This window comes from Oncorhynchus kisutch, linkage group LG12 (assembly GCF_002021735.2).
Source record: "Oncorhynchus kisutch isolate 150728-3 linkage group LG12, Okis_V2, whole genome shotgun sequence".
Lineage (NCBI taxonomy): Eukaryota > Metazoa > Chordata > Actinopteri > Salmoniformes > Salmonidae > Oncorhynchus > Oncorhynchus kisutch.
Window position 1 is genome coordinate 19,958,227 of NC_034185.2, and position 14,393 is coordinate 19,972,619.

The 14,393-nt window shown below is 42.5% G+C and overlaps 1 protein-coding gene across 1 annotated transcript in view; it reads left to right on the forward strand.

Moving 5' to 3' along the window:
* The window catches only part of LOC109900237 (heparan sulfate glucosamine 3-O-sulfotransferase 5-like), an 82,476-nt gene extending 69,742 nt beyond the window's left edge, over positions 1-12,734 (forward strand). The window contains exons 2-3 of the mRNA XM_020495928.2: positions 8,415-8,556; positions 8,796-12,734. Of these exons, the coding sequence (XP_020351517.1) occupies positions 8,450-8,556; positions 8,796-9,729 (1,041 nt within the window). The 5' untranslated portion in view covers positions 8,415-8,449 and the 3' untranslated portion in view covers positions 9,730-12,734. The remainder of the gene's footprint in view (positions 1-8,414; positions 8,557-8,795) is intronic.
* The last annotated feature ends 1,659 nt before the right edge of the window (positions 12,735-14,393 follow it).

Here is a 14,393-nt window from a genome sequence, read left to right on the forward strand (position 1 = left end):
AGAGAAATAATAGGAAAGTAATAACACATAATAATATAAGTAATAATAAACACACAATGAGGATGTAATGGTTTTCTTCTGGGGAAAGAGAGGCGGACCAAAACGCAGCGTGGTGGTTATTCATGGTACTTTAATAAAGACACTATACATGAATAAACTAACAAAACAAGAAATGTGCGAAACCAAAACAGCCCTATCTGGTGCAAACACAGAGACAGGAACAATCACCTACAAACACACAGTGAAACCCAGGCTACCTAAGTATGATTCTCAATCAGAGACAACTAATGACACCTGCCTCTGATTGAGAACCATACTAGGCCAAAACATAGAAATACCCAAAACATAGAAAAACAAACATAGACTGCCCACCCCAACTCACGCCCTGACCATACTAAATAATGACAAAACAATTGAAATTAAGGTCAGAACGTGACAGAGGAACGATAACTTGGTTATATACATGGGGTACCAGTACCGAGTTGATGTGCAGGGGCGCGGGGCAATTGAGGTAGATATGTACATATTACTAGGAATAAACTGACTAGGCGACAGAATAGATAATAAACAGTAGCAGCAGCCAATGTGATGAGTTCAATAAAGTTCAATCAAAACAGGTCAATGATAGTTCGGGTAGCTATTTGGTTAATTATTTAACTAACTATTTAGCAGTCTTATGGCTTGCAGGTAGAATCTGTTCAGGGTCCTGTTGGTTCCAGACTTGGCACATCAATACCGCTTGACATGCGGTAGCAGAGAGAACAGTCTAGGACTTGGGTGACTGGACTCTTTGAAAACATTTTGGGCCTTTCACTGACCCCGCCTGGTATTGAAGTCCTGGATGGCAGGGAGCTCAGCCCCAGTGATGTACTGGGCCGTACCCGCTACCCTCTGTAGGTCCTTGCAGTCGGATACCAAGCAGTTGCCATACCAAGCGGTGATACAGACAGTCAAGATGCTCTCAATGGTGCAGCTGTAGAGGAGTTGAGGGCCCATGACAAATCTTTTCAGCGTCCTGAGGTGGAAGAGGTGTTGTCGTGCCCCACGACTGTGTTGGTGTGTGTGGACCATGATAGATCCTTAGTGATGTAGACACAGAGGAACTTGAAGCTCTCGACCCACTTTGCTCGGTCCTCCATTTCCTGTTGTCCACGATCGGCTCCTTTGTCTTGCAGAGGGAGAGGTTGAAGTCCTGGCACCACACTGCCAGGTCTCTGACCTCCCTATAGACTGTCTCATCAATGTCAGTGATCAGGCCTGTCGTCAGCAAACTTAATGATGGTGTTGGAGTGATGAGCGGCAATGTAGTCGTGGGTGAACAGAGAGTACAGGAGGGGACTAAGCATGCACCGCTGAGGGGCGCCTGTGTTGAGGGTTAGAGTGGCGGATGTGTTGTTGCCTACCCTCACCACCTGGGGGCGGCCTGTCAGGAAGTCCAGGATCCAGTTGCAGAGGGAGGATTTCAGTCCCAGGGTCCTTAGCTTTGTGATGAGCTTGATGGGAGAGGGCAGTGTGGAGTGCAATAGAGGAGTGCAATGGAGATTGCGTCATCTGTGGATCTGTTGGAGTGGTATGCAGATTTGAGTGGGTCCAGGGTGGGTCCAGGGATGATGGTGTTGATGGGAGCCATGACCAGCCTTTCAAAGCAACAGATGTGAGTGCTATAGGGCGATGTAATCACGCTCTCCGTAGCCGATGTGAGTAAGACCTTTAAGATGGTAATCTGGCCCGGTGGCCTTGTGAATGTTAACCTGTTTAAAGTTCTTACTCACATTGGCTACGGAGAGCATGATTACACAGTCGTCCGGATCATCTTCTGCTCTCGTGCATGGTTCAGTGTTGATTGCCTCGAAGCAAGCATAGAAGGCATTTAGCTCATCTGGTAGGAACCCTTCACTGGGCAGCTCACGGATGGTTTTCCTTTGGTAATCCGTGATGGTTTGCAAGCCCTGCTACATCCAATGGGCTACCTCGAATTGTATTTGGAAGATCTAAGCCGGATATTCCTAACCTGGGGTACGCACAATGCCGCCGGAGGTACGCCAAATAAAAATAGATTTTCCAATGGGGCTATACATTTGGGTGTATATTTCAAAAATATACATTAAACCATCTAGTGTTGAGCGAAATAACAACACAATGTTAAATACAGGTAGCCTAGTCAAATAATTAACATCCAATCACACTTACCGATACTCTCTCGCGGGAAACCTTCACTCTCAGATATTTAATAACGAAACATGCCAATTTGAAAAATTATCCACAGCAGTTGTTTGGTGCGAGAATTAAGATGACTTTTGAGTAGTAAGACCTGTATAAAAGAAACAGGTACCATTAATAAGAAGGGGCTAGAAGCTACCGAGTGGCTAGGACAGGCAAGCCCCATACTATTGTGGAGAAAATAATTATTCCTGCTGCCGTTGATATGGCTGGGACAATGCTGGGGGAAAGGCCAAAAACTATATACAGACAATGCCTTCATCAAACAAAACTGTTTCTTTTTTTCTTTTTCCCCCTTTTCGTGGTAAACAAATGTTAGTAGTTACTATCTTGTCTCATCGCTACGGGCTCGGGAGAGACGAAGGTCGAAAGCCATGCGTCCTCCGCACTGCTTCTTAACACAGCGCGCATCCAACCCGAAGCCAGCCACACCAATGTGTCGGAGGAAACACTGTGCACCTGCCGACCTGGTTAGCGTGCACTGCGCCCGGCCCGCCACAGGAGTCGCTAGTGCGCAATGAGACATGGATATCCCTACCGGCCAAACCCTGCCTAACCCGGACGATGCTAGGCCAATTGTGCGACGCCCCATGGACCTCCCGGTCGCGGCCGGGGGCAACAGAGCCTGGGCGCAAACCCAGAGTCTCTGGTGGCACAGCTAGCACTGAGGGAGGCCCTAAACAACACTGTTTCATGACACATCAGTGACATGGCAGGAGATGTTTTGAAACAATTACACTTGTCTGACCACTTGCATGATGATGTTTTTTCTCACCTGAATGATCTGAATCTAGCATTACAGGGACTCTCCACAACTATATTCAATGTGCTGGACAAAATTGAGGCTATGATTACGAAGTTGGAGCTCTTCTCTGTCTACATTAACAAGGACAACGCACAGGTCTTTTCATCATTGTATGATTTTTTTGTGTGCAAATGAACTCAAGCTTACGGACAATGTCAAATGTGATATAGCGAAGCACCTGAGTGAATTGGATGCGCAATTACGCAGGTACTTTTCCGAAACAGACGACTCAAACAACTCCCACTGTTAAAAAACGGATGCCTTTTGCAACCACGTATCTATGTGAGAGTGGATTCTCAGTCCTCATTAGCATGAAAACTAAATACTGGCACAGACTGTGGAAAATTATTTAAGACTGAGACTCTCTCCAATACAACCCAACATTGCAGAGTTATGTGCATCCTTTAAAGCACACCCTTCTCATGAACCTGTGGTGAGTTATTCACTATTTTTTATGAACAAATAAGGTTTTATATGTAAGATGGCTAAATAAAGAGCAAAAAGATTGATTATTATTATATTATTATTTGTGCCCTGGTCCTATAAGAGCTCTTTGTCACTTCCCACGAGCCGGGTTGTGATAAAAACTCACAAATTCTTATGTTTAATAAATGTATTGTATTGTGTGTGTGTGTGTGTGTGTGTGTGTGTGTGTGTGTGTGTGTGTGTGTGTGTGTGTGTGTGTGTGTGTGTGTGTGTGTGTGTGTGTGTGTGTGTGTGTGTGTGTGTGTGTGTGTGTGTGTGTGTGTGTGTGTGTGTGTGTGACGGGCTTACAATTATGGCAAAAAAACAACATTTGAGAGTGTGCTGAACCTGGTGCTAGAGGGGGTATGCAGCTGGAGGTTGAATGTTTGAACGGGTACGGCACTATTAAAGGTTTGTCAACCACTGATCTAAGCCATCTGCTAATTGGTTTTGGAGACTGATCTCTCTGGGTCCACAGGGGTAAACAGTCAAGGCTGTGTAATTTGTCAGTTGGTGGTTATTCTTTGGGGAGGAAGTGGGCATCCATTTGCTGATCATAACAGCAGTTACTTTCTATTGTAAAGCCTACAAACATCAGTATGTTGCAGACCTGCAAAAATGATATATCTAGACTCAAATGTCAATAGCCTAAGTCTACATAACTTTGCAAAGCAAAGTGTTCTACTGCTCCCTCTTATAATTGTTCTAAAATATGAAACATCTGCAACTACTAAAAACCACTATTATGTCTCAACCTGGAGCCCGATAAAAAAACGGTGATGTCTGTGAGAGTCACAGTACTTTGATGTCATTCTTATATAATGAAATACTGCCCCCGCTTGGTTTAACAGGGGAACAGGTTTTACTTTTGCATCATTGAAGGTCAAACGAGTCATGCTGTACACGATAAAGACACAGCAGTTTTATTTTGTATGCTAATCCCAACAAGGGAGATGTGCTGAGGCAGATGGTTATTGATGATCTTACACTATTAGCACCAACAGTAGTCTCTGATCAATCTGGGTTTCGTCTACCGGATAGGAATAGAATAATTAGAATGGGTCCCAATTCAGAATGAATACAATGAGTCCCAGTTCAAGTAAATTATTTGTATAATGGGAGTCCACATTCAAGTAAATTATTTGTATAATGGGAGTCCACATTCAAGTAAATTATTTGTTTAATGGGAGTCCCCATTCAAGTAAATTATTTGTACATTCTATTCATTCTATTTCTATGCATGTACTCCTGTTCGATAGCCGTTATCAAGATAGACAAAAAAACAAAAAAAACTCTGCCCTGGGGATTAATCCCTTTCCGCTCTAAAATGTTAAAAAAACACACATATAATGTTGTGAATACTAGGACCTGTTCTAGATTACAACAGTAGATGAAGTGTAGCCTACAATGAATTGAGGTCAGGTTTTTCTGTTTCTTTTGATCATTTTTGTTTTGTTCCCATGCAGCAGCTTCTCACAGTGATGTTTTCTTTTCATAGAACATGATAGTGTGTGTGTGTGTGTGTATGTGTGTGTGTGTGTGGCAAAATGGTTTGAACATCTAGTTAACAACATCCAAATATACCATTTCTATCCTGTTTCCAGACTTTGGAGGTGAACTATTTTCACGTTTCACCAATTTACAGTATGTATTCTAGACTGCTGGTTTTTCTTTAGCTCCTCAATCCTCTGAAACGTTATAATTGAATAGAAGTCACAGTAATCTAGAAAGTTAAATATATATAAATATATATATATATAGTTTAATTAGCTAGAATAAGATCAAGTTTAAATTTCTAGATATATATATATATATATACAGTACCAGTCAAAAGTTTGGACTTTCCAGGGGTTTTCTTTATTTGTACTATTTTCTACGTTGTAGAATAATAGTGAAGACATCAAAACTATGAAATCATGTAGTAACCAAAAGAGTGTTATACAAATCAAAATATATTTGATATTTGAGATTCTTCAAAGGAGCCACCCTTTGCCTTGATGACAGCTTTGCACACTCTTGGCATTCTTTCATTCAGCTTCATGAGGTAGTCACCTGGAATGCATTTCAATTAACAGGTGTGCCTTGTTATAAGCTAATTTGTGGAATTTCTTTCCTTCTTAATGCGTTTGCGCCAATCAGTTGTGTTGTTCCACTAGTGGAAACCCTCGCCAACAGCCAATGAAATTGCAGGGCGCGAAATACAAATCAACAGAAATCTCATCAATCAAATTTCTCAAATATACAAGTATTAGCCACCATTTTAAAGATACAATTCTCATTAATCCAGCCACCGTGTCTGATTTCAAAAACGCTTTACAGCAAAAGCTCCACAAACGATTATGTTAGGTCACCACCAAGTCACAGAAAAACCCAGCCATTTTTCCAGCCAAAGAGAGAAGTCACAAAAAGCATAAATAGAGATAAAATGAATCACTAACCTTTGATGATCTTCATCAGATGACACTCATAGGACTTCAGGTTACACAATACATGTATGTTTTGTTCGATAAAGTGAATATTTATATCCAAAAATCTCATTTTACATTGGTGTGTTATGTTCAGTAGTTCCAAAACATCCGATTTTTTTTAAAAATGTCACGGGAAAAAAGCATACCATGCAATAATCTGAGTACGGAGCTCAGAGCCCAAACCAGCCAAAATAAATATCTGCCATGTTGCGCAGTCAACATTAGTCAGAAATAGCATTATAAATATTCACTTACCTTTGATGATCTTCATAAGAATGCACTCCCAGGAATCCCAGTTCCACAATAAATGTTTGATTTGTTCGATAAAGTTCATAATTTATGTCCATATACCTCCTTTTGTTAGGGCGTTTGGTAAACAAATCTAAACGCGCGTGCAACTTCCAGAGGAAAGGTCGGACAAAAATTCCAAAAAGTTAGATTACTGGTCGTAGAAACATATAAAACGTTGTATAGAATCAATCTTTAGGATGTTTTTATCATAAATGTTCAATAATGTTCCAACCGGAGAATTCCATTGTCTGTAGAAAAGCCATGGAATGAGAGCTAACTCTCTCGTGAGAGACTGACTGCTTTCTTGGCCCAAGCAAGTCTCTTCATCTTATTGGTGCCTTTTATTAGAGGTTTCGATCAAGGCCTGATTCACGCAGTCTCCTCTGAACAGTTGATGTTGAGATGTGGCTGTAACTTGAACTCTGTGAAGAATTTATTTGGGCTGCCATCTGAGGTCCTGTTAACTTTAATGAATTTATCCTCTGCAGCAGATGTAACTCTGAGTCTTCCTTTCCTGTGGTGGTTCTCTTGAAAGCCATTTTCACCATAATGCTTGATGGTTTTTGAGATTGCACTTGAAGAAACTTTCAAAGTTCTTGAAAAGTTATGGACTGACTGACCTTCATGTCTTAAAACATTCTTTGGGATAGGGGGCAGCATTTTCACTTTTGAATGAAAAGCGTGCCCAGAGTAAACTGCCTCCTACTCAGTCCAAGATGCTAATGTATGTATATTATTAGTAGATTTGGATAGAAAACACTCTAAAGTTTCTAAAACTGTTTGAATGATGTCTGTGAGTATAACAGAACTCATATGGCAGGTGAAAACCTGAGACAAATCCAACCAGGAAGTGTGAAATCTGAGGTTTGTAGTTTTTCAAAGCTTGGCCTATCGAATACACAGTGTCTATGGGTCAAATTGCACTTCCTAAGGCTTCCACTAGATGTCAACCATCTTTAGAAACTTGTTTGAGGCTTCTACTATAAAGGAGGGGGAATGAGGGCTGTTTGAGTCAGTGGTCTGGCAGATTGTCACAGGCTCAGTGGTCTCAGTCTGACTGGTGGAAATCTGTCCTTTGGTCTGGTGAGTCCGAATTTGAGATTTTTTGTGACATGTAGAGTAGGTGAACGGATGATCTCCTCATGTGTGGTTCCCACCCTGAAGCATGGAGGAGGAGGTGTGATGGTGTGGGGGTGCTTTGCTGGTGACACCGTCTGTGATGTATTTAGAATTCAAGGCACACTTAACCAGCATGGCTACCACAGCATTCTGCAGCGATATGCCATCCCATCTGGTTTGCAGTTAGTGGGACTATCATTTGTTTTTTAACAGGACAATGACCCAAAACACACCTCCAGGCTGTGTAAGGGCTATTTGACCAAGGCGAGTGATGGAGTGCTGCCTCCACAATCACCCGACCTCAACCCAATTGAGATGGTTTGGGATGAGTTGGACCACAGAGTGAAGGAAAAACAGCCAGCAAGTGCTCAGCATATGTGGGAACTCCTTCAAGACCGTTGGAAAAGCGTTCCTCATGAAGCTGGTTGAGAGAATGCCAATAGTGTGCAAACCTGTCATCATGGCAAAGGTTGGCTAATTTGAAGAATCTAAAATATATTTAGATTTGTTTAACACTTTTTTGGTTATTACATAATTCGATATGTGTTTTTCCTAGTTTTGATGTCTGCACAATTATTATACAATGTAGAAAATAGTAAAAATAAAGAAAAATCCTTGAATGAGTGGGTGTGTCCAAACTTTTGACTGCTACTGTATATATATACATATACTCAGTCGGTTTTGTCTGTTGCAAAACATTTTGCAATGGAAACCTTTTACTGTTTACTCTATGAACCAAACGGAACCAAACGGGGAGGGACCTACCTGAATTTGCCCAATAGAAACTATATTTTTTGTTGGAAAGCGTTTTACGTTTGGAGTAAACGGTTTCTGTTGCATAACGTTTTGCAACAGACAAAACGTTTTACAACGGAACCCGACTAACCCCAGCCGTCTGCTCTAATGGCACTGCAGCACTTTGCAGGCTCCTGTGAGTTTGGCTTAATCACTTGTAAGACTTGATTTAGTGTGTGTTAATAAACATTAGTCTGTCTCTCTCCTCGCCAGTGATTAGTGGTTTATGTGCTCTGCTCTCCCGTCCCCAGGCTGAAGACGCAGTCCTGAAGATTGATGGAGGGTCATGCTATTCAAACAGCAGGCGTTGCTGAGACAGAAGCTCTTCTTGTTGGGCAGCCTTGCTATTGGGAGTCTCCTCTATCTAGTGGCCAGGGTTGGGAGCTTGGATAGGTACGTTGTTTGCTGAAAGCAATGCCTGTTGAATGTCAAGTATAGAATGATTTTAGTTTATATAAATAATCTAATATTTTTTTCAAATATCAAAATCTTGATCATATATGATTAGATTATGATAAGACTTCATTGTATTTAACAATGTGTTTAAAGTTAATTCAAAAATGCTCTAAAGTTTATTGATGAAATTATTATATAGAACTAAATGTCTCTTTCTGTGTTTTCCCCTCCTCCAGGCTGCAGCCTATTTGCCCCATAGAGAGCAGACTGGGCCCTCCTCACCTGCCGGAGCAGTTCCCTCTCCGGACCCTGCAGTATAAGCGTGGTCTGCTCCACGAGATCCGCAAGGGCAATGCCACCAAAGAGCAGATCCGCCTGCACAACCTGGTGCAGCAACTGCCCCGGGCCATCATCATCGGAGTGCGCAAGGGCGGCACGCGCGCCCTGCTGGAGATGCTCAACCTGCACCCAGCTGTGGTCAAGGCCTCGCAGGAGATCCACTTCTTTGACAACGAACAGAACTACGCCCGGGGCATCGACTGGTACCGGGAGAAGATGCCCTTCTCCTTCCTCCACCAGATCACCATTGAGAAGAGCCCCGCCTACTTCATCACAGAGGAGGTCCCCGAACGCATCTTCAAGATGAACTCCTCCATCAAGCTGTTGATTATTGTGCGTGAGCCCACCACCAGAGCTGTGTCCGACTACACACAGGTGCTGGAGGGCAAGGAGCGTAAGAATAAGACCTACCACAAGTTTGAGAAGCTGGCCATCGACGGCAACACGTGTGATGTGAACACAAAGTATAAGGCGGTACGGACCAGCATTTACACCAAGCACTTGGAGCGCTGGCTGAAGTTCTTCCCCGTGGAACATTTTCACATTGTGGACGGCGACCGTCTGATCACAGACCCGCTGCCTGAGCTGCAGCTCGTCGAGCGCTTCCTCAACCTCCCCTCCAGGATCAGCCGGTATAACCTGTATTTCAATGCCACCAGGGGATTCTACTGCCTGCGATTTAACAATGTCTTCAACAAGTGCCTGGCAGGCAGCAAGGGGCGCATCCACCCTGAGGTGGACCCCTCAGTGGTGGCCAAACTGAGGAAGTTCTTCCACCCCTTCAATCAGAAGTTTTATCAGATTACTGGGAGGACGTTCAACTGGCCCTGAGAAACTAAGGGAAGGTCTAGGCCTAGCCTATTTGAACTTCTTAACTGAAGTTGTTCTGTTGGCATTTTCAAGATGTCAACCACAACAATATTAAAGGATATTAAAAGCACTTTGATTGAATTTAATACGTCGAGGAGAGTGGGGTAAGTCGAGCCGAAGGATTAGTTGAGCTACTCCTTGTTTCTAGGAAACCATATACAAAATGTACCATGTGACCAAATATTAAGGAAGAGGTCGTCATTTCATGGAGTCTAGAAAAAAACACATGGACAAAGTGGTAAGCAAGTTAGGGCAAATGAATGTATTGTGTTATAGGTTTCATGTGGCTTGTATCTAAACCAAGGTGGATTGTTTTGTATATCAGTTGGGGTCTCTATAAGCTACAATATGAGGTCCTAAACCTAGCATGAAAGCGCATCCTTGTACCTGTGTGGGCTAATATAGTATAAATGTTTGCCTTGGGGTAAGTTGAGCCAATGGCCACCATACCCCATACAGATTATGATTACATTTAGTCAGGTTTATGCATAATATGCATAGTATTTTTGCAATGTGTCATGCATATGAACTCAATATACTGCATTTGTATTGTTATAGAGCAGACCTAATCATTCCCTGTGTATACAAATGTAAAACATGCAGGGATCTAGCCCCCCTTTAGGTTCTTGAGAGAGCAGCCAAGGAAGTGAGAGAAGGGAAAAAGTCCATTCCAGAAGCACCAAGGGATGAAAAAATGTACTGAATGACGCTGAGGTACATTGCCAAAAATGAAAACAAACATGTACCTGTGTGAAAGAGAGGCTGTGACAGAGTAGCAGAGACACACAAGGTCTTATCTGATGACATGGAGTCTGAGTTGTATAAAGAGAGGCTGTGACAGAGTAGCAGAGACACACAAGGTCTTATCTGATGACATGGAGTCTGAGTTGTATAAAGAGAGGCTGTGACAGAGTAGCAGAGACACACAAGGTCTTATCTGATGACATGGAGTCTGAGTTGTATAAAGAGAGGCTGTGACAGAGTAGCAGAGACACACAAGGTCTTATCTGATGACATGGAGTCTGAGTTGTATAAAGAGAGGCTGTGACAGAGTAGCAGAGACACACACGGTCTTATCTGATGACATGGAGTCTGAGTTGTATAAAGAGAGGCTGTGATAGAGTAGCAGAGACACACAAGGTCTTATCTGATGACATGGAGTCTGAGTTGTATAAAGAGAGGCTATGACAGAGTAGCAGAGACACACACGGTCTTATCTGATGACATGGAGTCTGAGTTGTTTAAAGAGAGGCTGTGACAGAGTAGCAGAGACACACACGGTCTTATCTGATGACATGGAGTCTGAGTTGTATAAAGAGAGGCTATGACAGAGTAGCAGAGACACACACGGTCTTATCTGATGACATGGAGTCTGAGTTGTATAAAGAGAGGCTGTGATAGAGTAGCAGAGTCACACAAGGTCTTATCTGATGACATGGAGTCTGAGCTTGCTAAACATATCCAGAATATCGCAGACCAGCTTCATGGGCTTAGTAGCCTCAAATGCAGTGAACTTGCCTACGAATTGGCACATCGAAACAATATCACTGTCCCAGACAACTTGTCAAGAAATGCAAGGGTAAGTCATATTTAACAGATCCATCTATATCTGAATATAGGCATACATTTGAAATTTACAGTACAATATACCTCACCCCCTTTCCATGAATTAAACTTTGACCAACCAGCACCATCACCCACTATCACAGGGCACCTACACCGACTTACCCCAAGGTGGCTCAACTTTTTCCTTATGCTCAATTTACTCTGGGATAAGTTGTGCAAAGAGACCAATTTTGTTTTTGACAAACTATGTTTTTAAAACTGTTATGTTTACATGAATTCTGATTATTTCCAGGGATACACAACATCCTGAAATATATGTAGATATCTTTGTTAAAAAGAATACTATATTGCCGTAGTGAGGCTGAATGTAAAAATGGCTCAACATACCCCACTCTCCCCTGTGAGAATGACAATGTGACCAAAATCTGTAATGGAATCAATGTATGTTTGTTTCTTAATATGTAAGGGGGCATAAGAGGATAAAGGGTTTGTGAGTTGTGTGATTACAAAACAATTCAGTTTAATGCACCTGATCTTTCTTCATAATAATTCACCTGTCTGACACTTGTGCCCGTTATAAACTCTGCATTTTGCCATCATCTCAGCCAATATTGAATGAAGGGTAGACTACAATGAGCGATAAACATGAGATTATGTTAAGTGAACATGTGGATTTTAAAAGACGAATTGTCAGTCAACAACACATACATTTAACATTTTTAAAGGCTATATCATGAAGCTATATATGTGGCAATGTTTCATATAAAAACAACCTTGACAAAGACGTAGGCTTACATGTTCTTGCAGTTCTAAGTGTGATAGTCTTGCATTTATTACAGTCCTCTCATTTTGGTTTTGCTTTTCTCCTGCATGTTTATTGAACATACAATTGACAAAGCATGGGCTCTCTAATGTAGTTTTGTGTTATTTCATTTATTCCAGTATCATTCTTTAAACATGTGCTACTTTTATTTGTTTCTATGTTGTTTTTAGGTAGTTAAATTTTTCTCAAACTACCATGACGTACTTGTATCTGTAATATAACCCAGACATCTGTAGAAGGGTAGGAGATTCTCATGAGGGAATGGGAACATAGATTTCTCATAAAATTCTGACTCCGATGATGTCCTCATACATCAAGCATTTAAATGTTGAATAAGAGATTTAAGTGGTAACTTTGTTCTCATTCTTTTTCTCCAGTATTAATAACATGTTTGTCATTCCCCTTGGTGAAAAGCCACAGTAAAAAAAGTAATTTGTTAGTTACTGTCAAACCATCTAATGCTTATTCTACTACAATTAACATATTTGTCTTATGTGCAAATAGCCATCCTGTATCATAAGTGTGTTGTTCTGTAACAAAAAATTATTGAATTAAAATGACATTTAAACACGTGTCAGCTGAGTCATTCATTATTTCTGTTTTGTCTCGTAATCTATTGTGTGGTTCAAAGACTGAGACTCTTCCTTGATCAAATCAAATCAAATGTATTTATGTAGCCCTTCTTATATCAGCTGATATATCAAAGTGCTGTACAGAAACCCAGCCTAAAACCCCAAACAGCAAGCAATGCAGGTGTAGAAGCACGGTGGCTAGGAAAAACTCCCTAGAAAGGCCGAAACCTAGAGAGGATCCAGGCTATGAGGGGTGGCCAGTCCTCTTCTGGCTGTGCCGGGTGGAGATTATAACAGAACATGGCCAAGATGTTCATAAATGACCAGCATGGTCAAATAATAATAATCACGGTAGTTGTCGAGGGTGCAACAAGTCAGCACATCAGGAGTAAATGTCAGTTTGCTTTTCATAGCCAATCATTAAGAGTATCTCTACCACTCCTGCTGTCTCTAGAGAGTTGAAAACAGCAGATCTGGGACAGGTAGCACGTCCGGTGAACAGGTCAGGGTTCCATAGCCGCAGGCAGAACAGTTGAAACTGGAGCAGCAGCACGGCCAGGTGGACTGGGGACAGCAAGGAGTCATCATGCCAGGTAGTCCTGAGGCATGGTCCTAGGGCTCAGGTCCTCCGAGAGAGAGAAAGAAAGAAAGAAAGAAAGAAAGAATGAGAGAATTAGAGAGAGCATACTTAAATTCACACAGGACACCGGATAAGACAGGAGAAATACTCTAGATATAACAGACTGACCCTAGCCCCCCGACACATAAACTACTGCAGCATAAATACTGGAGGCTGAGACAGGAGGGGTCAGGAGACATTGTGGCCCCATCCGATGATACCCCCGGACAGGGCCAAACAGGCTGGATATAACCCCACCCACTTTGCCAAAGCACAGCCCTCACACTACTAGAGGGATATCTTCAACCACCAACTTACCATCCTGAGACAATAAAATCAAATGTATTTATATAGCCCTTCGTACATCAGCTGATATCTCAAAGTGCTGTACAGAAACCCAGCCTAAAACCCCAAACAGCAAGAGATGCAGGTGTAGAAGCACGGTGGCTAGGAAAAACTCCCTAGAAAGGCCAAAACCTAGGAAAAAACCTAGAGAGGAAGCAGGCTATGTGGGGTGGCCAGTCCTCTTCTGGCTGTGCCGGGTGGAGATTATAACAGAACATGGCCAAGATGTTCAAATGTTCATAAATGACCAGCATGGTCCAATAATAATAAGGCAGAACAGTTGAAACTGGAGCAGCAGCACGGCCAGGTGGACTGGGGACAGCAAGGAGTCATCATGTCAGGTAGTCCTGAGGCATGGTCCTAGGGCTCAGGTCCTCCGAGAGAGAGAAAGAAAGAGAGAAAGAGAGAATTAGAGAGAGCACACTTAAATTCACACAGGACACTGAATAGGACAGGAGAAGTACTCCAGATATAACAAACTGACTGAGGCTGAGACAGGAGGGGTCAGGAGACACTGTGGCCCCATCCGAGGACACCCCCGGACAGGGCCAAACAGGAAGGATATAACCCCACCCACTTTGCCAAAGCACAGCCCCCACACCACTAGAGGGATATCTTCAACCACCAACTTACCATCCTGAGAAAAGGCTGAGTATAGCCCACAAAGATCTCCGCCATGGCACAACCCAAGGGGGGGCGC